Source organism: Lygodium microphyllum, chromosome 6 (assembly GCF_053477565.2).
Source record: "Lygodium microphyllum isolate KBCC chromosome 6, Lygodium_microphyllum_v1.1.10, whole genome shotgun sequence".
Taxonomy (NCBI): domain Eukaryota; kingdom Viridiplantae; phylum Streptophyta; class Polypodiopsida; order Schizaeales; family Lygodiaceae; genus Lygodium; species Lygodium microphyllum.
This window is the reverse complement of record NC_141140.1, coordinates 162456057-162482821: the sequence shown is the minus strand read 5'-3', so window position 1 is coordinate 162482821 and position 26765 is coordinate 162456057. Positions and strand designations below refer to the sequence as shown.

The following is a 26765-nucleotide window of genomic DNA, read 5'->3' as shown; positions in this document are numbered from 1 at the left end:
TAGCACTCCAGATCTGTCTCCAATGGATGTCACTCTCCGACTATTCATTGCTCTACCCTTGGGCATTCTATACACTCTTACATTCATTTACAGCATTCATTCACTATAGAGTTTCTTCTCTCTATGTTTGAGTTTTGAGTTTTGCATTTTGCATTTAGGGTTTGAGTTTTGCTTGTCTCTATATATGTCTTTGTGATTCACTCTTGGTTGTGTTAGCAGTCGTGTTTGTCATGCCTTGTCATCTCATTTTTGTGAGCCTCAATCTAAGTCAAACAAGGACTATTGGAGCTCTGACAAGTCTATCATGTGTCTTGATTTGATGAGGGAGGCTACTCATTCTAGAGTGGCTATCTAGGTGCATTTCTTTAGTTTGTCAAGTTCTAGTGTGTTTTCCATGAGCAGTTTTTGCATTACCTGCCGGACATTGTCCTTGCAGAATTTTTTGTGGCCATTTGGCATTAAATCATGCCACGACCAGCATTAAATGCTGGTCAGCCAACATTTATGGCATTTCCAAATTTCAATTGACCAATTTAGGGGTTTTTTGACTATTTATAGCCATTCCCCACTTGGCAATCGTACACATCATCTTCCTTCTTCCCTAACAGGTGCACACTCTGACTCCATCCTCCGACTCCATCGTCTTCCTCCATCTCCGATGTTGCCATCATCATCAACTTAATCTAGTGCCCTCACTAACACTGTGGGCTGCATGCAGGGATTGATCAATCCTCCTTTTGTATTTAGCTTCCTTGTTCAATGCATGTCTCTTACTCTTCTCTTATAGATTGTCTTCTTCCGTTTCTCTTATTCTTCTCTTACAGATTGCCTCTCTCTCTTCCTCTGTGTTTGAGTTTCTTCTTCTGTTGTGCACTCTCACATGGTATTATCACCAAAATAGAGGGCACAGAGCTGTGTAGAGTTGCAACACACATTCTATTGCTGAGGCAACCACTCCAAAGTGTAGGTGACCATCCCAGACTGCTCCAAACACCTCCCAAATCTGTGTTTTGCTATTATGCAACCTGTTCCCTTGCAAGTGGCATGTTTACTCCCCTCTTTGTACATGTTGTGTTTCCTTGGTGCAAACCTAAGCATGTCTTCACATGGTATCAAAGTCAATGCTCTTCTAAAGAGTATCCTGTGGCGATTGTGGAGACTAGTCATTGTGCAAGACTCACACGTAACTCGATTTTGACTCGTAATGTCTTAGGAACCTTCTTCTAGGGATTCTATGATGCCTTATTAGGCTTCTCCATCATTGAAGGCTCTAAGAGGGTATTATCATCTCAAGGAGGAGGTAGACACGCCGTCATCTTTACCATCTTCTTCTTCTCGTTTCGGTCATCTTACAAACAAAGAGTTTGAGGAGTACTTGTGCATCACATACAATCAAGTTTACACCCCTCCAATGAGTGCTACTACTCTATCTAGACCAATTGGTGAGATTGGCCATCTCTCTGATCTTGAAAGAACCATGACATTTGACGTTGTCGTGCCACTACGCGGATACAAAGTGAAAAAACCTCAAAGTGCATCATTATCTGGCTTTCTTAATGATCTAAGAGTCAATGTCATCTTAGTCATTAGTGCTAGTGTCCATAATATGGTTAGTTCCAAAATTCAGAATTTTTTGACAAGCTTAACCGATTTTTATAAATATCCTAAAAATGTATAGATAACTTCTAAAATAGAGTGACATGTAAAAAACAAGTGACTTTTCAGCCAATTTTGAAATATCTCATGCAAAAAAAAATTGCGAATTCGCGCGGCGTGCAATCGCAATTTACAGGTAGCAAACAACACTCCGAACAGAAAAAAGAAGAAAGAGCAACCTGAGAGAATTATGACTAAGTAACCTGGAATTTTACCCCCCTTTTCGAAGCCAACGGAACCATCAGATTTCCCGTCTCAGCAACAAAGAAGAAGCTAGTTTTTGGTGCATGTTTTTGGTCTACCAAGGAGACCCAGGAGATCTAATGCTTGGAGATTGCTTTCGAGTAGTCCCAGACAAGGATTTTGTCTATCTTCTCAGGTTCTATCAATACATAGTGCTTTGATTCATTGTGCTTTGTCTTTATCTTGTGTACCTCTTGTCTATTCTTTTATTTCTCTTCTATCTCCTATTTTCTACTTCTTTCTCTCTCTTAGCCAATTTTGAAAAATATCATGCAAAAAGAAGAACTAGCGAATTCGCACGGCGTGCGATCGCAATTTACAAGTAGCAAACAACACTCTAAACGGGAAGAAGAAGAAAGAGCAATCTGGGAGAATTATAACCAGTTGTCTTGGAATTTTACCTCCCTTTTCAAAGCCAATGAAACCATTAGATTTACCGTCTGAGCAACAGAGAAGAAGCTAGTTTTTTGTGCGTGTTTTTGGTCTACCAGGGAGCTCCAAGAGATCTAATGCTTGGAGATTGCTTGCGAGTAGTCCCAAACAAGGAGTTTGTTTATCTTCTCAGGTTCTATCAATACATAGTGCTTTGATTCATTGTGCTTTGTCTTTATCTTGTATACCTCTTGTCTATTCTTTTTCTTCTCTTCTATCTCCTATTCTCTACTTCTTTATCTCTCTGATTCCTGATGGATACGACCTTTCCACTAAAACCCCTCCGACAACATGTCTGGCAATCTCTCTTCTTCATTACAACCAAGCTTTGTGTCAAGTTCATATAACCCTTTTGAGTCAGATGAGCCAAAGCCCTCTTCTATTTTTCCTTTTGGTATGCAAGCTCCATATGTTTTTCAATACGTTAACTTTGATAAAGGAGACTCTCCAAGCAGTATGAAGTATATCTTTACCATCTATTTCATTTGAGCAAGTAAACCATGCTTCTCAACTCCCTCCCATCCCACCACTATCTTCTCACATTCTGATCTACTCACATCTTCATTCCAAAATCTTGGATTACATTCCACTTCTGCTCAAAGCACACTAGGGGTTGGATCTTCCATCTCAACTCCTAGCACCTTCTCATTCAACATCCCACCATCTACCTACCCTCCATTCACTCCACCTCTTAGTGGATCATTAGGAAAAATGCCGCCCTTTAATATTGTACCTTCCACCTACCCCCACTTTACCACATCCTTTCACTTTAAGACAACTATGATAGACATCCCTCTCACCACCCCCAAACACTCGCAAACCCCCCACATGACCTTTCAAACACAACGATACCCATCCTCTGCTTATGGATTGTCATTACACATCCCGTGAGTCACTCCTACACAAGGATTTCCATCCTTTAATCCCCATGTCTCTATCTCTCCACCTTGGGCTCCACAGGTGGTTACTATGCCCATATACCCAATCTGCCCTTGCTCATATTTGGATCCGTTATATACACATCCCGTATACATGGTGGACACTCTAGGATTATCTCCCAAGTGTACTACTCTATCCACCCTACCTCCATTACACACCTTCTCCATCTCCTAGTACTACCACTCCTGTTGAAATGACCAAGAATACTTTCACGAATAAGATACATTCTAGCAAGTCGAATTTCACCACTTGATCGAACTTCATGCAACAAGTGCTTGAATCTCAAGTACTAAGCCTATGTCGAACCCTTGATTAGCTCACCCTAATCACATCTATCAATGGAGAGCCCGCAATGCTACGGCTAATGTTGAGTTAATGTAAAGGTTGCTTCTTCAATTCCACTCTCAATTATAGCATTTTCCCCTCGCATCTGAGGATTGGAGTCATCTCATTGACCGCTATACGGCTCGAGATCGCACTCAACGTATCAATCTCGATTTTGAGCTTCAAGAGTTTTACATTAAGAAAGGAGATAATCTGAAAGTTAAATTGGCCAAATATCTACGGTTACTCGTTGAATTTGCCACTACTAGCTCCCCCAAGTTGAACGGCAATCAAGTCACCTTCTTCTTGAACAAGTTGCTAGACAAATACTTCCATTTTGTCTAGCACATTATCTCACTAGCTAGATTGTCAAGCTTCTACAAGTTTGAGTGTCAATTCTTGCATTATCCAAGGTTGCACGATGAAGTCCACAAGAAGTCCTCCACACACATCCTTTCTTAGGGACAAGGGTTGGTTGCCTCTTCCTTGGGACTAGTGGCAATAACTCACAAGATGTGAAGATAAGCCTAAACAAGAGTGACACCACTTTCTCCGACAGAGCAAAGAATCACAACCCTTTGGCAACAAATTTCTAAGAAAAATAGATTTTGCACACACTATCAGAGGTAGAGCCATGTGAACGTGGAGTGTTATACCAAGGCCAAAGATCTTCCTCCTAGAAAAACACAGCAAACTGCTAAAGACTGCCTCTTGGCCACTCCAATGGGGCTATACCTCCTACTATTACACCAACTACTCCATCTACTAAAGCGGCTACTAGATATGTGACATGCAGACAGCTTCAATAGCCTATCTCCTTCACTACTCTTGAAGGATTAGCTAATTGGTCTGCTAGTGGCTCACCTATTGTACTTTACACATCCATTCCTAGGGCATCTACCACACCTTCTAGGACCCCTTTCCAACCTCGTCGTACACCATGATAGCCACACGCTTAGCCTTTTCCTTTGTAGACTTCCGTTGCATACTTACATACTCATTGTATTATACTTAGCTTTGCTTTCTTTTATTTTCAGTTTTGTTTTGGAAGCATCTCACTACTCACCTCTATGTTTGTAGATTTTGATCTCTTTTGTAGGGTTTTGTATTTCACTGTAGGGCTAACATAAAGACTTGCATCAATCCTTCCTGAGCTGGAGACAAGCGATGTGCTTGGAGTTTTGCTCTTCTACCAACATGGAGGCTTCCTCTCCCGCAACACATCATCCAACTTTTCTCTTAATGCTATCATGGCAATGTCTTCTATCCTTGCTCTTCCAATAGGAATACTTCATCATCTTCATCCACATGGTTCTCTACACCACATGAAGGTTGACATTCTCAAGCTCCTCTTTCTTCTTCGGCTTCGACATCCAAGTTGAGAGGGCATTCCTACCCTTCTTGGTAATCTTCAAGTTTCGGCACTTATCTTCAATATCAGCCTTCCCCTCCCATTGTACCTTTTCCTATGCATTGCATGATTTCATCATCTTTGTACTAGGATGCTTGGACAAGTGCACAATTTTTCTACAAGGAACATTATCCAAGTGACACCTACTATTGAGCATTCTTCAACATATAGCATACTATACATCCCATTGTGCAATGTGCCATTGGACAGATCCTATGTTATTTGCATCGGCAAATTACACCAACATTCTTCTTCACATGATACTTCATCGCCTTTCGCTCATCATCAACATCCTCAAGTGGTTGGATATGCTTGTACTCTTTGTGATGTGTTAGGTGTACCATCCCTGCTCTCATATTCTATGTCATTGCTTCTTAATCGGCCACCATCCCTAAAATTAACTTTCCACACAAAAAAACAAAAATAAAAGTTCAATGTGATTCCATTCACCTTTGTAAGGCTTGTTAGGCCATTGAGCACCCAACGCGCACCCTTTGTCCGATGCCCTGTCCTCTTGGGGGTAAGTACTTGGAGTCCCTTGGTAAGATAACCATCGCCCTTGTAGTCTTGGTATAGAGAAACTGCCCACCATTTAGCCTCATCCTTTCGTGCAAGTTTCTCACTCTACCGTGCAAATTTCAACTGTCACACACCTACCATCTGCTGTCTAGCCATCACTAACTATTGGCCATCACTATCTAGTAATTTGGACATCCAACAGTTGGAAAATTTGGAGGTTTTGCTGAAATTGCTCTATTTTGGCAAAATAGGCATGTTCTATGCATGACACAGAAAATGCAGATGTGTGGTTGATGCTTTGAGCACAAAAATTTTGGGGCTTTTAACCATGCGTGTCAAATCTTATGCCCGTGGGTACATATACAACAGAAATTGCAGCTAAAATTTGGGATTTCTCATGTAATGTGATGTATATACCCTTGGAACAGCTATAGTCAATTGTGGAATGCTGTAGCACATGGTTTGGTGCTTCTGAAAATTTAATTTCAGATCTGAAATCTCTGCTTCACCGACGAACAATCCTAAACCATGTGAAAAAAAAGTAAGTTTAAACTTTAAGTTTGCAAGTTGTAAGTTGTAACTAGAATTAAATGAAAAAAAGAAGAGATTTTCAAACCTATGCAAGAATGCATAAAGCCACTCTTTGGATGTGAGGCAATTGATAGCCAAATGACTCCCACCAAAAAGGGAGCTTCACCAACGACTCCCGCTTCCAACAAATGGTAGATACAAAAGCGGTGCCCCTTTGATCACTATAATTAATAAGCTCTTGGAGGAAAGCACCATGATGCTCTTCCGCCAAAGCCTTTTGGAAGAAAGGCATCACGATCGACAAGGACATTGGCATCAATGAAAAGAGAGGGTTTTTTTAAGGCAGAATGTAAGAGTACTGCAAACCCATGTATGGGTCGCTTCATCCACTCCTATCTTTTCTTTGTCAAAAAGAGAATGTCATCTCTTTCAGGGGTGGTATCCAAGATATCACTACAGTAGGTGTAAGATGATAGAGATTTAGAGGGAGATTTAGAGGTGAAATTAAAAAAGAAAATGTAAGACAATATGAAATATAGATTCTAAAACTAAAAAGAAGCATGAATCATTAAAAATAAATCAAAATAAAATATCATGAAAAATAGGCCTTCCCATCCAAGACGGTCGATGATTGTATCTCCTCCATCGTATCTGCCATAAGATGATAGAGTAGGCCAATAGTAGCCCTCTCCATGTCTATCATACAAAGCACCTTGTAAATGGGAGTGACGGCAATGGTAATGCTGCCATAAGATGATAGAGTAGGCCAATAGTAGCCCTCTCCATGTCTATCATACAAAGCACCTTGTAAATGGGAGTGACGACAATGGTAATGCCCCTCACATCCATCCAAAATTCCTCCTTTAAGCAAAACCTTTGAACGGCCTTTACTTTCACTTGGCTTGATGTAGACTCCCCTTCAAGCCATTTCTTAAACTCATTTGACACAACTGTTTTTTGTAGCTTATTGCGGACGTCATAGAGACGCTCGAGGAGAAGCCACATGGCCGCAAACCGAGTCTTCGAGGGCTTCTTCAACTCCAAGTCCGAGCATGAGCAATATATCACAAGAACTCGAAACTTGGAGTTGACAAAGCCAATGATTGTGCAAGCATCGTTGACAATCCTCGTCATCCACTCCAAATTGCCTATATCTTCCATAATAAGATCTAGACAATATGCAGAGCATCATGTCTATACTATGGACAAAAACTCAGCCTCAAGTTTCCACCCCATAGATGCACAATTCGAGGCGTTGTCTGTGACAACTTGCACCACATTTTGTGGCCCAACCTGCAAGATTATACACGATGAAATTAGAATAAATTTGGGAGGTTAAAAGAAGATATTACAAGATAATGGATTTAGAAGCATTACCTCAATGATGGCTTGCCGTATGTGTCGATACATGAACGAGCCCATGATTCTTCTTCCTCTTGTGTCTGCATTCACCACTCATAGGAAGTATGTGCCAAGTGGGCAAGAGACGAGGATGTTGATGATCCCTCTTTTTTTGCGGTCGCTCCATCCATCGGATAGGATAGAGCATCTATACTTCGCCCAACTGGCACGCACAAACTAAAGGGACTTATCAATCCTCTCTCTCTCCTTATCGAGTTTGTTGGTACGCATGTCATTGTACGTGACACCGTACCATCCCTCGCATGGATCAACGACGGCAATCGCTTTCACCGTCTGCTTCCATCAATCCACTTTGAGAATACGGAAAGAGAGATTGCACCATAATGGATTTAGAAGCATTACCTCAATGATGGCTTGCCGTATGTGTCGATACATGAACGAGCCCATGATTCTTCTTCCTCTTGTGTCTGCATTCACCACTCATAGGAAGTATGTGCCAAGTGGGCAAGAGACGAGGATGTTGATGATCCCTCTTTTTTTGCGGTCGCTCCATCCATCGGATAGGATAGAGCATCTATACTTCGCCCAACTGGCACGCACAAACTAAAGGGACTTATCAATCCTCTCTCTCTCCTCATCGAGTTTGTTGGTACGCATGTCATTGTACGTGACACCGTACCATCCCTCGCATGGATCAACGACGGCAATCGCTTTCACCGTCTGCTTCCATCAATCCACTTTGAGAATACGGAAAGAGAGATTGCACCATAATGGATTTAGAAGCATTACCTCAATGATGGCTTGCCGTATGTGTCGATACATGAACGAGCCCATGATTCTTCTTCCTCTTGTGTCTGCATTCACCACTCATAGGAAGTATGTGCCAAGTGGGCAAGAGACGAGGATGTTGATGATCCCTCTTTTTTTGCGGTCGCTCCATCCATCGGATAGGATAGAGCATCTATACTTCGCCCAACTGGCACGCACAAACTAAAGGGACTTATCAATCCTCTCTCTCTCCTCATCGAGTTTGTTGGTACGCATGTCATTGTACGTGACACCGTACCATCCCTCGCATGGATCAACGACGGCAATGGCTTTCACCGTCTGCTTCCATCAATCCACTTTGAGAATACGGAAAGAGAGATTGCACTCAATTATGGTGCGTGCAATCTCTATTTCCGCTTGCCTTTGCCTCTCCTTGAGAAAGAAGAGAGGACCGGAAACTTATCCCGTTGCTTGGGCAAGAGTGGCTTGTCTCTTGGGCATAGATGCACCACTCGAATGGCTTTTTCTAGATGGGATAGAAAAGGCCCCTCCAACAGAGAAAACCGAGACAGTTGGAGAGAGATCGTCTTCCGCATCCGAGACCTCATGATCGGGAGAGATCACCTCCTCACTTGCCCTTGAAAGGCCTTTGCGTCACTTCAATGGCAAGTATTTCCGACGACAATCTTCATAGGCATCGTCGGGAATACCGGAACATAGTGTGGCTTCCCCTCCTAATTCGCAAAGATGTATGAGAAAGCGAGTGACGAATGAGATTTAGAGCTTTGGGCAATACTTGCATTGCCACTTGCAAGTGTTGGATTTCTCCTTCACTCATTCAAAGTAGGCACAATGCAAGCGACAAGCCTCATGGAGAGGAGGTGCCATTGATGATGTATAGAGAGAGCCTAGAGGGTCACGGGTGGAGGGTGAGATGATTGAAGCAAGGAGCGGAAAGAGTAGAGAGCTTGAAGGAGTAGAGAGCTTGAGGGAGTAGAGAGAGGCTATAGCTTGATGAAGGAGGAGGTTGAAACTTGGAAGGGTTGAGAGGTTAAGAGAGGACTTAAGGAGAGAGCTTGAGAGAGTAGGAAGGATGGAGAGCTTGAAAGGATGAATGAGATGGTGGGAGAGGGAAGATTTTATAGAAAGGGAGAGTGCTTTGGAGTTTACGATTGGCCCTTGGGGAAGGGAGAGAGAGAGAGAGATAGAATCTTTAATCTTTTCTCTTGAGTCTTTGTAAGAAAGAAAGAAAAAAAAAAGGTAAGAAAGAAAATAAAGAAAAGAAACGTAAGAAAGAAAAAAGAAAAGAAAGGTAAGAAAGAAAAGAAAAACGGGCATGGACCTTGGCCGCCTGAAAACGGTCAAAAAAGTGACCGTTTACAACTTTATGGGCCGCAAGGCCCAAGCGTAACAATCATTGGTGACGGGGCGCAGTCGAACAGGCCACAGGGAAGGGACGGTGGACCAAACGGGTGGCAGCGGGACACAGTCGGACAAGTGACCGGAGTGCAATCGGATGGCTCGCACGAAACGGACCGAACGGGACCGGACGCAGAGGACAAGACAAGACGGGTAGGATGGGTTGACCCGTCCATCGGACGTGGACAACCTTGCAGACGTCTCACAAAAAATCTCTTTCATTCAAAACTTCTCCTCTAGAGTTAGTATATTTATATGTATGTCATATGTCAGGATTATCTTTAGGGAAAAAGAAATATTTTGTCACATTTGTCAAAGATACTACACGAAAGGTATGGGTTTATCCTATTCCTAGCAAGGATGAAGTGCTTGACAAGTTTAAAAAATTCTTGGCATTGATTGAAAATCAAACGAATAAGACACTCAAGTGTCTTCGCTCTGATAATGATGGAAAATATGTGTCCAAAGACTTTCAAGCATTTTGTGACAGCAAAGGGATAAAGAGGAAGCTCATTGCCCCTTATAATCCACCCCAAAATGGAGTTGCAGAGCGTATAAATCGGACCATACAAGATAAGGTCCGTACAATGCTGTCTCATACTGCATTACCCCATGGTTTTTGGGCAAAGGCTGTTATGACAGCCGTACACTTAATTAATCGGTCAACAAACAAGTCTTTGGAGGGGGGAGTTCCCCAAGAAGCATTCTCGTACAAGCCACCTTCATATGCTCACCTAAAAGTGTTTGGCTACGAGGCTTTTATACACATTCGTAAAGAAAAACGCAGCAAACTTGAGCCAAAGTCCTGTAAATGCATTTCCCTAGGATATGGTGACGAGGGTGAAATGGATATAGACTGTGGGATCCCGAGAAAAGGAAAGTAATACGCAGCAATGATGTTATCTTCCGGGAAGATCACACGCATAAACAACCCAAAGAGACTAAGGAGGTCTGTAGGTTTGTATTCCGAGAAGAAATACCTTTTGGACAGCAAAATGTGTCCGTTGTACAGCAACAAATATATGCTGTAAATGAACCTGTAAATGCAAAAAATAATACTGGAAATGATCACCCAACTATTGCACATGATAATGAGCCACTATATGTGCAAGAACAGCCAGGACAGCAGGCTGTTAATGCTGATTTGCAGGCTGAAATGCCACGACAACAAGCTGAAAATGCTCAATAGCCAACAAACAATGATCATTGGGTTAGGAGATCATCTAGGGCTACTAGACAACCTGATAGATTCATTCCTAGTGCAAATAATGTGGCTGATTATGTCATGTTGACAGACTATGGTAAACCGTCTTGCTTCAAGGAAGCAATGGACAGACAGGATAGCAAGAAATGGTATAAAGCCATGTTGTTAGAGATGGAATCTCTTGAGAAAAATGGCACTTGGGACTTGGTGCAGTCGCCTAAAGGGCAAAAAACACTTCCATGCAAATGGGTTTACAAGATGAAGGTCACTTCTGGTTCCTCACCAAAGTACAAAGCAAGATTGGTTGCAAAGGGGTACAAGCAAGAGCATAGAATTGACTTTGATGAGATTTTCTCTCCTGTATTCAAGATGACTACATCGAGAATCATTTTGGGCTTGGTTGCAGCTGAAGATATGGAGCACATACAAATGGATGTAAAGACTGCATTCTTACATGGTGATCTCCACGAAGACATATATATGCAGCAGCCTAAAGGGTTTGTTGAAAAAGGAAAAGAGAAGATGGTATGTAAACTCAAAAGGAGGCAGAAACAAGCACCAAGAGAATGGTATCATAAATTTGATACATTTATGCAATCTCAAGGTTTCTATAGAAGTCAAGTAGATCACTGCTTGTACACTAAGAAAGCAACAGATGCCAGCTTGATTATCTTGGTTCTGTATGTTGATGACATGCTAATTGCTGGCAAGGATACTCAGACCTTGAATTCACTGAAGCAAAGTCTTCATGGCAGCTTTGACATGAAGGATCTTGGTGATGCAAATCGCATTCTTGGTATACAAATACTTAGAGATAGGTCAAAAGGATTGCTCTATCTATCTCAGCAGGAGTATATCTCCAAGGTTTTGTAGCGTTTCAATATGGAGGGGGGGAAATAATTGGGGTTCCATAGTCTACATATGTGAAACTCAGTGCAAAGGACAGCCCTGCATCTGATGGTGAGAAGGCTGAAATGGCCAAGATACCATATGCCTTAGCTGTTGGCAGTTTGATGTATGCTATGGTTGCTACACGTCCTAACATTGCCTTTGCAGTGGGAGTGGTTAGCAGATACATGGCAAACCCTGGCAAAAAGTATTGGGATGTAGTGAAAGGTATTATGAGATACCTCAAAGGCACAAAGGAGTTGTGGATCTGCTTTGGAAAGCAAAAGGCATCTGTTGTTGGCTTTACGAATACAGACTATGCTGGTCATGCGGATTGCAAAGTTCACTTTTGGGTATGTGTTTACTTTCACAGGAGCAGCAATCTCTTGGATCTCCAAGCTACAAAAGTGTGTTGCATTGTCTACTACAAAGGCAGAGTATGTGGCTGCCATTGAGACATGCAAGGAGGCTCTATGGCTTTCACGCCTGGTGGGAGAGCTTGGCATCACAGAGTTACTTGTTCTCCATTGTGATAGTCAAAGTGCTATCATGCTAGCACGGAATCCTGTCTTTCATGCAAAGACGAAGCACATACACGTGAAGTACCACTTCATTAGAGATGTACTTGACAGCAAGAGCATTGAGCTTGTCAAAGTGCATACAGATGATAATCCTGCAGACCTTCTCATGAAGGTCTTCTAACAGAGCCGTTTGCTCATTGCCGAGAGATGATGGAAGTTGGATAGATATATGTTATTCAGCTTTGTACATACCTAGACTTAGCTGATTTTTTTCTCCTCTTAAGGCACATTGCCTTTAGGTGGGAGGTTGTTGGGAATAAAGAACCTCGTGCTTTAAATGTGCTCTAGACTTAGCTGATTTTTTTCTCCTCTTAAGACACATTACCTTTAGGTGGAAGGTTGTTGGGAATAAAGAACCTCGTGCCTTTAAATATGCTGGAGTGTGAACACGCCCTTAGCACTTGTACTTACATATATATATCTATCTAAAAACCTAAAGTGATACACTCGTCATTGTACCCTAAAATCGTGCACACTCTACTCTGCTCTCTCTCACTCTCTCTGTCTCTCCACGCACAATGAACACCTACTGTCTCGATCTTCGTGCCTCCCGGTCACTACAGATCACGGACTCTAAAATGTCTAATGACGAAGGAAGTGTCGCCAATCGTGCCGAAGAAGGTATCTAGGGAGTCGAAGAGCTCCTAAAGGTAGCCTCTCGAACCTGAGTAGTCGAGGGTGGAAAAGGGTGGGGCTCAGAATGAGCAAGAGATGGGCAACAGTCGCTGTCTCTCAATGGAGCGGATTGGGTAGTCAAAGAATAGGAAGGAGTCGAGCAACCACTATCTCTCAAAGGAGTGGACTGACGAGGAGACGGTATCAAACTATCATGATCTCTCGAGGGAGCGAACTACAGATCTGTAGGTCAGAAAACCACTGTACCTGAAAATAAGTAGAAGAAGACTACCGCTGGCATTGCAAAGATCTCCCGGAGATCATAGCGCCAATCGATCCTCCATGTGCTCAAAAGGACTTAGTACGCATCGGATGCGCCTTATCGCCTTGAGCATAGTACTCTGATAGTCGATACAGAACAATCTCTGTGGCCCACAAAGGAGAGGTGGCACAAGGAGTGCCTGGTGGAAGACACATATACTTCGAGGAGGTGGGGAGCAAAGGTCGAAGTCGGCAAGCAACAGTGGTGTCCAATGATGCCCAGTGGTATGTCCATCTACCTGTGGAGACATTATAGAATCGGAGTGTCAACCTATAAAAGGGAGGGAGGATAGGAGAAAAGGAGAAGGATATCTCCCAATGATACAGCGGAAGATGGGGGGTTGTCAGAAGAAGATGCCAAACCCCTAGCCTGTCTTTGCCTTCTCTGATACAGAGGATCTTTGAAGCTCTCGGAGCACCTCCGACTTTGACACCATGTCAAGAAAGACGATGTACTAGAGAGACAATAGGGTTTGCAGGGTGGAACACAGAGTGTATACGACAAAAACTGAGAAAGAAAAGAAACTCAGAAGAACGCGATGATGATGCACTGAATCATACTATAATGAGAAAAGTTGATACAGTGGAGCCGAAGCTCAAAAGATTTAACTACACTGCCTTGCCTGAATCAGGCGGCAACACTTGTAGGGTATCTGCACAGTGAAGGGAGCGAAACACAGTCCCCCGCAATAGGAGATGTATGCTGAAGGTAAAGGACAATTGTCGAGGGAGCGAAGCGCAGTCCACTGATATTGCCTGAATGGAGGAGAGTGATCACCAACTGTCGAGGAAGTAGAACACAGTCGTCTCATGCCAGGAGGAGAGTCTGGGCTGCAAAGCGCAGATGCCAAATGATGGAAGTGGGGGCCAAGATGCCAAACACAAACTCCAACAGCTCACATGATGACGCTAGCTATATAGGAGGTCGCCAGTTAGAGCAGAAACCACCAGGAAGATCAGACGCAATGTGAAGAGCCTGGAGAAGATGACGCCAGCTGAGGATGATGACGCCAGATGGCTGAAGACCCAAAACGCAAGGTATAGGACCTATTGAGAAGACGCCAACTATGGGGAAGGGCTCCAAGGGCTGAATCGCAAGCAAGGAGTGCCTAGAGGATGGTCGCCAAGTTGTAGGGGTTGTCGCCAAGATGTGTGGATGACGCCAGCAGATGATGGAGATGGTGAGGAAGAAGCCACCAACCACGAACCTCAATGTCCTCCTGCAAGGGGTGTGGGGGCAATGGAGAGGCTAGAGAGAGTGTGGAGGGATGTCTGATGACAGAAGAAGAGAGGTGAAGAATGAATAGTCAGTATTGAATGTGGGAAGAGGTGGCCTATAAATAGGCATGCACAGTCTAGAGTGGCACCCCACTGATATGGGCGCACACTGATAAAGTGCCCACAATTAGGGCGCCATCCCTTTTTGGGGCTGTCAGAGCGAAACCTGACTAAAGGAAATAAACTGAAGAAATGGTTTCTCACCAGAGCACTGTGTACATGGGGTACTTTGACACTCAATGATATTGGCTTAAGGTCCCACTATAAATAAGCTGAGAAAGAATGGCCTTTGTTCTCAAACTTCCCCTCACAACAATTGAGACAAAGCAATGCTAGGACATAGGGCAGCAATGTTAAAAGGACAATCTAGATAAGACCAGCTACATGCACGAATTGATAAAAGACAATCTTCATAGCCATGCCAACAAGGGAACAAGATGAGGGTGCTCTGGTAGGAAAATAATTGGGAGGCAGGGGGGGCCCTAGTAGGGAAACGATAAGAGCCCAAGAAAATAGGAGCAATTGGCATTCGACACCCGAACCAATTGAGGAGACAGCTCAAGTGTGACAAATCCACGTTGATGACGAAACCAATAAGACTGAGGCAATGGCAACAAACCACAAACCAAGAGGTAAAGAAGACGGCCCATCGAGTGCAAGCTGCTAAGCATAGGCAACATCACATGATCATAGACACCATCAAATGATCAATTTCACAGTCAAGGCATTGCAGAGTTATGCTGTCCTAGAACAGTTAAAAGCAACATTTTGGATGTCATGAAGAAGACAGTTGACAACTCACAATAGTCGAGTCAAGTTTATGGTGGCACAAGAAAATTCAGTATAACTATACTAGGCCATCAACTGAAGGACCAACGTCTATAAGAGAGACCTCTCTCTCTCTCTCTCTCTCTCTCTCTCTCTCTCTCTCTCTATTAAAAAATGATCTTGGGCACAATAGTGCACCCTTGTTAATCAAACTTTAGTGCAAGCCATGGGTGTAAGTTATCATGGAGACCCGAACCCATACCAATATATTCAACCTCATAAGGTTTTAGTAGTGATTTTGCTTTCAAAGCAACACAATTCATTAATTCGAATTCAAAATCCAAATACCCTCCACAACCACAATTATTCACTCTACAGAGTGGGGTAATCATCCTTCAGGCACTTATGATTTAGCTACCATTCCAATGCCTCAACCGGGTGGTGGAGGTGCATTGGTTATAGGAGTTCCACTCTCAAACGAAGCACCTTTGGGAGCTCACACCCAAGGATTCCCATCCACATGTATCAAACCCTTAATATAATCAAGTGGCCAAAGTTTATGCATACACCAATGCCTAGCAAGCCATCCACCTTCTGCTTTATCACCATCAACAGATCAATTACCACAAGTTACCATGCCAAGCACCTCGGAGCCGCATGTAATATCAGGCCAACCTCCTATCTGCCCATTGTCACCCAATAATCCACCTAATTATTCACCGCCTCACTCTTTTTTTCATTCGTCCACTTCGGCCAAGGATGCAATAAAACCCACTTCAACGGGTCAAATTACACAACGTGGTCTATGGGTCCTCGTTCCAAGGCTTAAAACTCAACCTGACCCACAAGGGTCTCCGACAATGATCTTCGCTCTTGGAAGAGCACGAATGCTACCACCTATTGTAGAACTCAGCTGCTCATGTAGTCTTATACCCGACTTTCACTCAACCTTGTGGCCTTGCCTCTAATCAATGGTCACAGTTGACCAACCGCTATTAGTCTCTTCTTCCTAACTTTCACCAGCTCAGTCATACCTCAAGTTGAAGATGTAGAGAGAGAGAGAGAGAGAGAGAGCGCTTCGAGTGACTTCACCTATCGTCGTTAACTCCCATTATACCTACCGGCGATTTATTTGTCCACGTTTTATATTTCGAAATTCAAGGCCTCACTCATATAATTTGACCTCTTTTAATAGCTCGTTCATACGGTTTTCATACCCACGTGATTGTTTTCCGTGCTTTTGAGTATTGATTGGCAGCCCTGCGCGCGTTTGCTCATTTGTATATTATTTGCGCTTTGATCCATTTGTGCCTTGAGAGAGGATTCTTCCATGTTGATTTAGAGTTACTACTAAAACTCTATGCATTGTTGAGCCCGTTCTTCAAATACGTGTGTTTCGTGTTTCAAGTATGTGTGTTTCGTGTCTGGGATCTGACCTCGTGTAAGTGAGCTTTTTACTAATACTATCGATGTTGGCTCATCTAGAACCTCCCGACAACTCCAATTCTCTCTTGTTTTGTATAATGCGTCTTACTACTTTCAACTCGGCATATCAGCTTTGGAGTATGGCCCTTAAATTTGATAGCTTAATCTATCACTTACCATGGTCTAAGCTCGTTCCTTGGATATCACTTACCATCGTCTAACCTCGTTCTTGAGAACATAGTTTCTTCCAAACAACGTGGTCTTTAATTGCAAATATCCTTCATCATGCTTGCACCACTTGGCAAATCCCTTCCATGTCTCTCGTGCTTTTAGAGGCTTTCCCAAAGGGTGTTGGTTTCCCATATTAGTCATTGAGACTTCTTGATGATGCTTCTCCAATGCTATTGGTAGTGATCTACCTAAGGTATACAAATGAGTTGTTTCCTTGCTTTCTGAGTGATGATCATGCAACTAGATCAATGGCGATCTCTTCCAAAAGGGTCAATGGTTAGTTATGGATACTACATTGCAAGTCAATCATTCTATTCCAATGGTGGACAGGTTGCTACTTCACCGAAGAGCAACTCCTTATATCGTATCGAGTTCTATTTACTATGATGTTAAGGGTTTTCTAGTGGCTACTATTGAATGGGATATAGTAATACAAAATTTGAATTATAGATTGACTTGAGATAATTATAACTTTTAAAGGACTAAGAACTAGGGAGTTGTGACCAAGACAAAGTCCATTGGTGGTTGGTTCCTAACACTACATAATTGTATTTGTATATTTCATTAAACAGATTGGCCATGACCTAGGAGAGGGTGTTATCATGTGTATGATCCCTTACATTGGCTTGTATTTGGGTATGAGCAACCACTTCATGGGCAACCTATTGCAACTTTAGCAATTGAACTTTGGTCTTCTCCATTGCCATCCCACTCTCTCACACTATACAAGTGAATCTCTTCACGTTTATTTATCAAGCCATATCATTGGAGAGAGAGACGAGAGAGAGAGAGAGAGAGAGCTAGAAGATCTGAAGGATATCCACCCTTGCAGCCACGTGTCTTCATTATTGATATGCTTCACATCCCTTGTTATGGTATGGATTCCATTGCTAATGATTCACATATTGTATCCATTACTTCTATTTGCCACAAATTCTTTGTATTCTTGTCTCTAATGCTTATTACTCTTGCTTCCATTGAGCACAGATTCTCAAATATTGACATGGGGCCATAGTACGCAACAATCATAAGAGGGGTATCTTGGATAGCTTCAACTAATTGGGCTCATGCTTGGATAGTGCTATCTTTTGAAGCCTAGAGATGGTGTCAAGACCCACTTGGAGTAGCATGTCAAACTACTTGGAGGCCACTATTAAGGGCACCCACCTAAGAGAGAGAGAGAGAGAGAGAGAGAGAGAGAGAGAGAGACTAAAGATTAAAGTGCAAAGCCTTGGCCCCAAAAAAGAAAGTGGTAGGTCTACCTACATTAAAACTGTAGGCCTCCCCATAAGTTATAACCTCGCTTCCACTCCAATGCCCAATGTACACACATACGCACATACCTAGGACCACCTCCCCATAAGTTATAACCTCGCTTCCACACTAATGCCCAATGCACACACACATGCACATACCTAGGACCCTTTTTTTAAAACCTCAATGGCCCCTCCTTATGAAAGGAAGAAAGAGAGAACTAAAAAGAGAGAGAAACATGTAGGAAAGCAAATCCTAACATGAGGCCCCCAATCACAATCTTGCAAATATCATTTCACCTAGAAATCTTCATGACTGAAATAAAATCCTAACCTCCCTCTAGCTCTGATGCCTCATACAAAAAAAATGTGTGCATACATGCATGTACATTGAACTGCCCAAGCAAAAGCTTACGGGACCCATGATGTGTGTGTGTGTGAGAGAGAGAGAGAGAGAGTAGAAGAGGAAAGTGAAGTTTCCACATGAGGAAAAAGGCAGCAATAGAAACAAAAGTACCATACAACTCTGCTTCCCTCGTAATGCTGCTTTGCAATAGGCAAGTTCCTCATATGCGATGATACTAGTTTCCAACTAAGTAAATAGAATGCTTTAGCATAGCAAACAACTATCTAAAGGCATTCTAACTAGTCAAATCAACGATAATGATATGGAGAAAATTTCGCAGTTGTCAACAAGATCATATGCGGGCAGTTCAGACTCCAAGGTAAGAATCGTTGTTCTCCCTTCAAACCATTGAAATAATAGTGCCAAAAAGATTATGACCACATTTGAGATGTCCAACAACGGCCATGACTCCTAGACACTTGAAGTGTGGAAAAGGGATTATCGCGCGCTATTGTAGGTAGAATTGACCGACTATAGCAGGTGGACTAGCACTGAAATCTACCAACTAAGACAAATAAAAGGGTGAACCAATTAAGACAAACTTGACATAGAAGAGAGGGGTCCTAAGGCCAGGATCAAGCCATAGATCAATGCGTTCATCAGCATAACCATCACCTTATATAGTGCATCCCTACTCTTGCTTCAGTCCCATTCCTCTTACTCAACCTTGCCAATCGTTACTATATTTCACGAAAACACACACATTTACGTATATGCAGGTAGGAATAATATATAGTGACTTTGATCGTGTAACCCCGTTGAATATTGCCAAAACAATACAACATACATCGAACCCAGAGAAGGGAAGAAGACTGACCACTGAGTGTGCGCCATAGCTTGGAACCATGCGACGATTTTATTCCTTCGACGTGCGAGCTTCTTGCAAGGATAGCCGCTTGCGGCAGAAGAAGGACCAGAAAGAACAGGCAGCGACAGCACTCGTGCGTGGCCATATTGTTTGACCGCTTGCCCGAAACTACGAGAAACAAGAAAGGGCTGCGATGACCAAGCGGTTTATAGAATGCTTCAAAGATCAAGTGATCGGCCTGGTTTGCGATTCGCAAACTTAGCCAAATGCTCTACAAGGATCTAACATGTCCGTCTAACCCTTCCACACAGGGTTAGGGAGAAGAACGCCTTCTAATTCTGTTCTCTGGGATCAACCTCGAATGCCTGTCTACCGTTTCTGCACAGAGAACAATGAAGGTTGCCTTCCGTTCTCTTCCAATAATTAATCAAGCACGCACGAGAAGAAAGCAAGGCCGCTCCATAGATAAACAGGAACCCTTACCTCTGCACATTACGCTCTCTCTCTCTCTCTGCACATTTTCCTCTCCCTCAGCCTTCATGCTAATGCTCCCTGGCCACCATGCTTTGCCAGAAGGATCTTTACATCTCACATTACATTCTTTTAACGCTACACATTCTCCTTTGCCAGTGTCTTCATGCGGCCGTTACCCGCAAGAACACATGCGTGAGACGGTTCTGTGAGTGCAGAGTTCAGACAATGCAGCCGTGCATCACGACCCTGCCTTATTGCCTGTCTGTTCTGCCTTCCAGACTCAGGGCGTCAGCTTTACACTTGTTCTGTGCGTAATGAACAGCAAAGGGGAACAATGCAAGTGGAAGAGATGGTTATAAAGAGAAGGGAGAAACTACAAGGTACACAAATCTTAGGCGCCTGGCCTGCTCTTGCTGAAACCCTCGTTTGAAACCTTTTCCACCATCGCTTGAAAGCCTCTGAGCTGGGGTGCAAGAAATGATGGCTATAGTAGAGGATGACAGCTAGCTAAGATATGCAAGAATCTCTCTCTCTCTCTCTCTCTCTCTCTCTCTCTCTCTCTCTGTGTCGGTCCGTGGCCCGTTTGAGTGATAAAAGCGCAGAAAAGGCGCTGCCGTACGTCAGTCCTTGTTTACGTCCCGTTTCTCGCCCTCTCGACCATAGTCATCAGCAGCGTTTCTGAACGCATTCACAGCTACCGCCTATAGCACGTTCCTTCCACAGTCTATTGCCGGTTGCCACTTCATCTATGCGATTCGGTGTTGCAGATACTTTTATTAGAGCCGGGTCGCGCCCGGTTGCGTCGGGCTCTACAAAATACCTTCGTAGCCCCTACGAGGACGTAGAGCCCCTTCCCACCCAGTTTTAGTGGGGCTATCAAAAAATAGGAGGAAAATAACGTTATCACTGCAGGAGGAGTCTCTTCCCCACCCAATGCAATGTGGGGGCTCAAAAAAATGGAAGAAAAATCATTTGAAAATAACACCGGATGATCAATATGAAATCGCATGGTTAAAAGGCGCGGTCTCAAATTAGATTGCAGATTAATGTTCACAAGTCTTTTAATTTAATCAGCAAAAATATGAATAATGCTCCTGCCAAAGTACATTGTCTCCCGTGCCTTCCTCTTCTTCTAGCCTCTGTACTACCTTCTTCTGTACATCTTCAATTCCAAGAGATGCCTTTTGCTCCGCGCTTGTAAGCTACAAGCTACAAAGCTGCAAACTAATCTCTTTCAAGGTCATGATCCTTACTCTTTGTTTGTCTCAAACCATGAAGCCATATTGTTATTTCAAAGATATCAATATTTGTTGTCCAATGAGCCACAAAAACTTCCTATCCTGAACCAAGGCATCCTTGCTGTCTTAATCAGTCACATCAACTCCTCAAGAACAAAGAACTCGTCCTCTTCAATGTAACATTTCACTGTTTGGCTATCCAATAACAATAAAAGCTTCTATCTTCAAACAACATAAGATTGTTGTCCTGATTGAGCTCCTTGTCGCGAGAACCAACATAACCTACTCATTTCCAAAGCTTCTATAGAATTTCATGCATCCTCTTTCAAACTTCCTATTGTATTGTTGTTCATGAGCAACCTAAGTACCTCGTGACCATGTTTCCTCCTAACCACGTTGTATCAGTTATTGGAGAAGGATTCTATATGTCCTTCTCTTCATGCAAGATAGTCCACATAAGAGCATACACATCAGGTTATACAGTAAGGCATAGACTTGCAATTCGGTGTGCTAATGACGTAAAGCTAAAATTAAATATTCATACTTTTGCAACATCCCATATTTTTTCCCCATATGTTTGCTTCATAGTCGTGTTACTTGCACAAGACTGAGAGAGAGACTACTTGGTATATACATATCTTATACGCCCGCAATCGTTGCCTTGAATATGGTGCAAATGCTATAATAACCTCTCTAAGCAACCTACAAGATGACAATTACTATTAAATCTCACACATAAAAATAAAATTCAAAGACAACTATTATATTTTACATGGCATTACACTATCCATGCAATTGGGCCAGCCATTAGCCAAGTCTTATTATGTTATTTCCCCCACAAAATTAAAAAAGGAAAGTCGGTATATATCACATACACTTGCAACACATTTGTAATACCAAAATTGCATGCATTGTACATTGTAAATCAATATGTCACATTAACTTCTACAAGTACTTTTCTAGGAAACTTAACTTTTTTTTTTCTCAAACATGGTATGGAAAGAAATTCAAGGCAACGGGTGCTTGTGGTTGCATACTCAATGTCTATAGAATAGATAGGATGGCTTTCAACTTTATGAACTTCTCTTCCCATTCTTGTTGATCTTGTGGGCCTCCTCATATGTGCATGGTTGACCATGTTATCATGTGTGTTATGCGAAACAAATTGTTTCTTAGTATATAAAGCCTTGTCCTAGGATTCATTTATGGAACCACTTTGTTTTCCATGCTTGAGATGACAATGAACATTGGCGTGAGTTATTCAAATAGTCATATGCAACAAGGGGACACACCTTTCATATTTAACATCCACCTAGAATATTATTCTCCCCCAAAACCAACATCACCATTGCCATAATTTCATTGGCATTAGGCAATATGGAAGCATATCTAGGAAATATCTTTGGATGTAGCATGTATATTATATCAACCATTGTCAAAAGATATGTGCTTGCATTTATAGCAAGGGGATCACACTTGATTAGGTGGTCGAGGGTAGAATTAGATTTGAGTGACATGAAACAAGGGTTTTAAGAAAAAAGAGATTTGCATATATGTTGTGATGCAATTGACTGCACACATATTGGCATCCATCTACCTTCGAATGAGTCTAGTGAGACATGGTGTGATTGTTATGATAATTACAACATGATTGCTCAAGGTATTGTTGACATTAACTGTGGTTCTTTGGCATCAATGTTGGATGGCATGGTGTTGCCAATGATAAGTGTGTCTTGAAGAGCTCTACTTTCTGCCGTATATCTCGGGCTAGATAGAGATTGACAAGTGCACCATTTCATTGTGATGATCTAATAAGCATTTTCGAGTATATTATTGGTGATGGAGGCTTTATCGTTTTGCCATGGCTCACGATTCCTTTTCTCAAAACATGGTTGGAGACCCCACTACATTATCACTATGTGTTAATTGACTTAGATGAAGAGGTGATGACGTTGGATGAATCTAATATTGATCTTAATGGCACAAACAATTGATGTCTTCACAAAACATGAACTCAACATGGAATGTATTGGAGAAAGCCATATGTGTTTCTACAAATGTCATTCAAATACAAAAAGGAGACTTGAATCAAATGTATATCCTAAGAAGGATAAAGCAATCTACAACTTGTCTATCATTTTTTTCAAGGCTTCAAACATGCCCTAAACACCACTAGAAAATAACATAGATATTTTCAACATCTTCTTCTCTATCTCAACCAATTCATTATGTTGTTCCCTTTGAGCCTCAATGACAACTTCTTGGCACGTTGTCCTCTCCTTCTCTATTAACTAGAACCCTTTCACGAGATCCCTTATAGCCGCATCTAGGCCCATATCAAATTTGTGGGTTCTAGATTTTGTCGCCTTCTAAACACCTAAGTTTTTTGCTATCTATTCAAAGCACACATCATCATCATCAAAAGCCACGATGGATGGTGATGCTTGGCTCCTTGGTTGAGATTGTGGGGCACCTGCATGAGTTGAAAAGAAGACAAGTACAAAGTTATATGGGAATCATAGATATTGAGCAAGATTTCAACACTCTCTTGCACTTACTCGTGTCAACAACTGAAGCAGTAGGATCACTTATTCTTTCAATAACAAAAAGCCACTCATCACTTCAAGTAGATTATCATTGAAATTGATGTGCAAGAATCTATTTTCTTTCAAACATTCATCACTGGATATTTGATAATAACTATTTTTGTTGCTAGGAATGTTCCTCTTCCAATAAAAAATCTCTCTAAATTACATCTATAGTCTTTTCCATTTGTCGTATGCCTACTTCTAGTTTATGATGACTCCAGAAGTACAAAGAGTTGCAATATCCTTCCATTGCTCTTTAATGGTTTTGAATTTATCATGCAACTTGTACTTCTTCCATTACTTATCATACGCCTTTTTGCTCTCAGTAAGAGCCAATTGAGATCTCATGTCCCAATGACACCAACCACTTGTCAGCTTCTCCTTTTGAGTGGGAAATGCATTGGCAATCTTGGTAACATTTGGCTTTCGACCCATTTTTTGGTTTGGGAAGTTGAGACTATGCAACTGTTCCTAAAGTAGCAGTGGTATTAGCAATAACTTGTTGCATACCACCACTCTTAGTCATTGTTTGTGATGTTGGAGGAATAGGCTCCAAATTGGCCTCTACATCAAGACTCAATGACTCTTCTTTCATTAGGATATGCCATGGTAGGACAACCATTGGGTCCATTTGAGGAGAGGAGTTGATTGGGGTAGGAGGCATTGTAAGTCTGCTATAGGGGACATGGATTGTAGGGTTACCATGAGAAGTATCGTGCTCAAAAATCATCCTACTTGAAGATGGAGGGACAAAATTAGAATTCCTTTGAATGGTGGTTGCAATCATGTTGTGACCAATGCCCTCACAAGTATTGTCACATGAAGATGACAATTGAGGTGTCAAGATGAGCCTTAGAGCTTGTAGGGTATATACATTGCCTAGAGAAAGAAACCATAAAGGAGGGAATGAAGACTAGTTTTGCTATGTTCTTGTCGAGGCTTCTCTCGCTCAACCGCCAAGACCCACAGACCGCTTATTCCTTTAAGTGTTTCAAGCGAGAACTAATGGCTACCTCTCACATAGCCAACGCACTATCCCTCTCTACGAGTGTAGTGAGCTTACCTTAATGTCCAATTGAGTTGTTTCCTCTCTCAAGCACTCCGATAGCTCCACAATTCGTGATGCAAGCTGAAGCATCCTTAAGCCCCTTCCTCCAAGCTCCATCCTCCAATAGCCACGCATGAGACGAGAGAAGAGAAGAGAATAGAATAGAATAGAAGAGAAGAGAAGAAGAAGAGAGGAGATGGTGGAGAGCTTCACCTCCAAGATACCTCACCCTCACACACTCACTCCCTCACTCTCACACTCCCTCCCTCAAGCACTCACAAACAAGCAAGTAAGAGAAGAGGAGAGAAGAAGAAGAGTCCACTTTTCTAAACACCAAAGAATGAGCTCTCATTCACTTTTTGAACTTTATATATATGCCCTAAAATCCCATGGGCATCCATCTCCTTTTTGGCATGACCGGCCATTGTGGCAAGGTCTTTTTCCCGTTCCCTTTTACTTGGTTTATTTCTTTAGTTTATGCTCGTTTACCCTTTTACAATTTGCACAAGAGGAAGCCTGGCGCTCTTTTACAAAAGTTTTAGGGGCACCTTGTATTTAAAATCCACTTTTGCATTTGACTTGATTTTTGAGGCAACCCTTGCTCTTTTAGTCATTCTCCTTCTTGCCTCTTTCGTTGTGTCTGATTTCCTCCTAGGCCACCTCTTCTAGGACTTGCGCTTTTTCCACTTTTTTTAAATTTCTTCTTGTGCTCAGGTTAACATTACCCCCCTCCTAGTTTAGTGCCAATCCCATGGCATTGAGGTGCAGTAGTTGGAAGGTGGGATGGGTGTAGCCATATGGCTTTTTTGAGTTTGTATACAAGCCCTTGCAGGGGATGGTGTTGGATGGACCCGCCTTTGAAATTGAAAATGTAGTTGGGGTGGGTCCTTTTTTGTTGATGGTATCGAGGGGATTCGTCCTTTGAAATTGAAGATAAAGTTGGATGGATCCCTACATGGAGAGAGGTTGATGGGCGCATCCATCTTTAAAATTGAAAATCGTGTTCTTGTATGAAGAGAAGTTGATGGGTGGATCCATCTTTAAAATTGAATATGGTGTTAGACGGATCCCTCCCTTGGTCGTCCGCGGTTACCTTCTCTTGCACTGTTGCAAATGAGCTTCTTCATTCACTTTTTGACTGGGATTGTTGCGATCTGTTGCCCCTGTTTTTTTTCGCCTGCAAGGTGACATTGCCGCATAAGATGGGGAGTGCATTGCATGGATGATGGAGCCTCCGGAGCTGGTGGTTGGGGCCTTTATTTATACCTAAAAAGAAAAGAAGGTGCACTACCTGGGGGTGTGCTCAGTTTGATATGTGGCGCATTGTGCTCGTGCTAGTGGGTCTAGGAGCAAGCCTAGGCATCATCTCTCACTTGAGGACTTAGTTTGTACATAAGGGAGGTGCGGTGCATGTAGCTTAGGGTGACAGGTAACCGTAGGTGAGTGCTACCTCTCTCGGTATATCTTGCCCTTGATGTACCTTAAGAATGTGTCGTGGGGAATCAAAAAAGGCTAGGGGGTTAGACATAGAGCCAGCCAATTGAGGCCATCAGATGCGCCTAACTTGAGAACCCCTAGGTGCAATGACTGTGGCCTACATGTAGCTTGCTGTGTCTACATGTGATTTCTATTTCCATTTCCGCTCTTTGGATTGCCTTTTCGCTTTGTACCTTCTTGTCTTTTGTTTCTTTTTTCCTTGTCTCTCGTCTCCTTCTTCTTCTTCCTTTTTTTCAGGGTGTCCAGGTTACATAGTCATGATAGAAGTTTAGTCTTCGTCATCGAAGTGAGGTGGAGAAGGGGCTTAATAGATTTGTTAAGGAATTGGCAGCTTTGGAGATACCCCTTGAGGTTTAGACGGACTTGAAGGGTGGTGGTGGAGAGGAATGGATGATTGTAGCAGGTGAAGCGGCTATCATTCATATCCTCTAGAAGAGCTAAGCAAAATGAAGGTAGTAGAGTAGCTCGCATCATTAGTCAAGCCATTGCACAACTATCTATAGCGTTAGGATCAAAATGGAGGATTGGGAGGCCGTGC

At 42.5% G+C, this 26765-nt stretch overlaps 1 protein-coding gene and 1 pseudogene across 2 annotated transcripts in view; both read right to left on the bottom strand.

The window, feature by feature from the left end:
• LOC148035355 (glycerophosphodiester phosphodiesterase GDPDL7-like) overlaps positions 1-20411 on the bottom strand; it is a 30808-nt gene extending 10397 nt beyond the window's left edge. Inside the window, exons 1-2 of the mRNA XM_087680388.1 lie at positions 19866-20411; positions 19392-19760 (exon numbers count right to left, since the gene is read on the bottom strand). Of these exons, the coding sequence (XP_087536514.1) occupies positions 19392-19527 (136 nt within the window). The 5' untranslated portion in view covers positions 19528-19760; positions 19866-20411. The remainder of the gene's footprint in view (positions 1-19391; positions 19761-19865) is intronic.
• LOC148035356 (uncharacterized) lies at positions 3087-9467 on the bottom strand (annotated as a pseudogene). The gene is made up of 2 exons (XR_015691187.1): positions 7433-9467; positions 3087-7348 (listed from the first exon to the last, which is right to left on the bottom strand). The product of XR_015691187.1 is annotated as an uncharacterized LOC148035356 (transcript).
• Positions 20412-26765: the final 6354 nt, after the last annotated feature.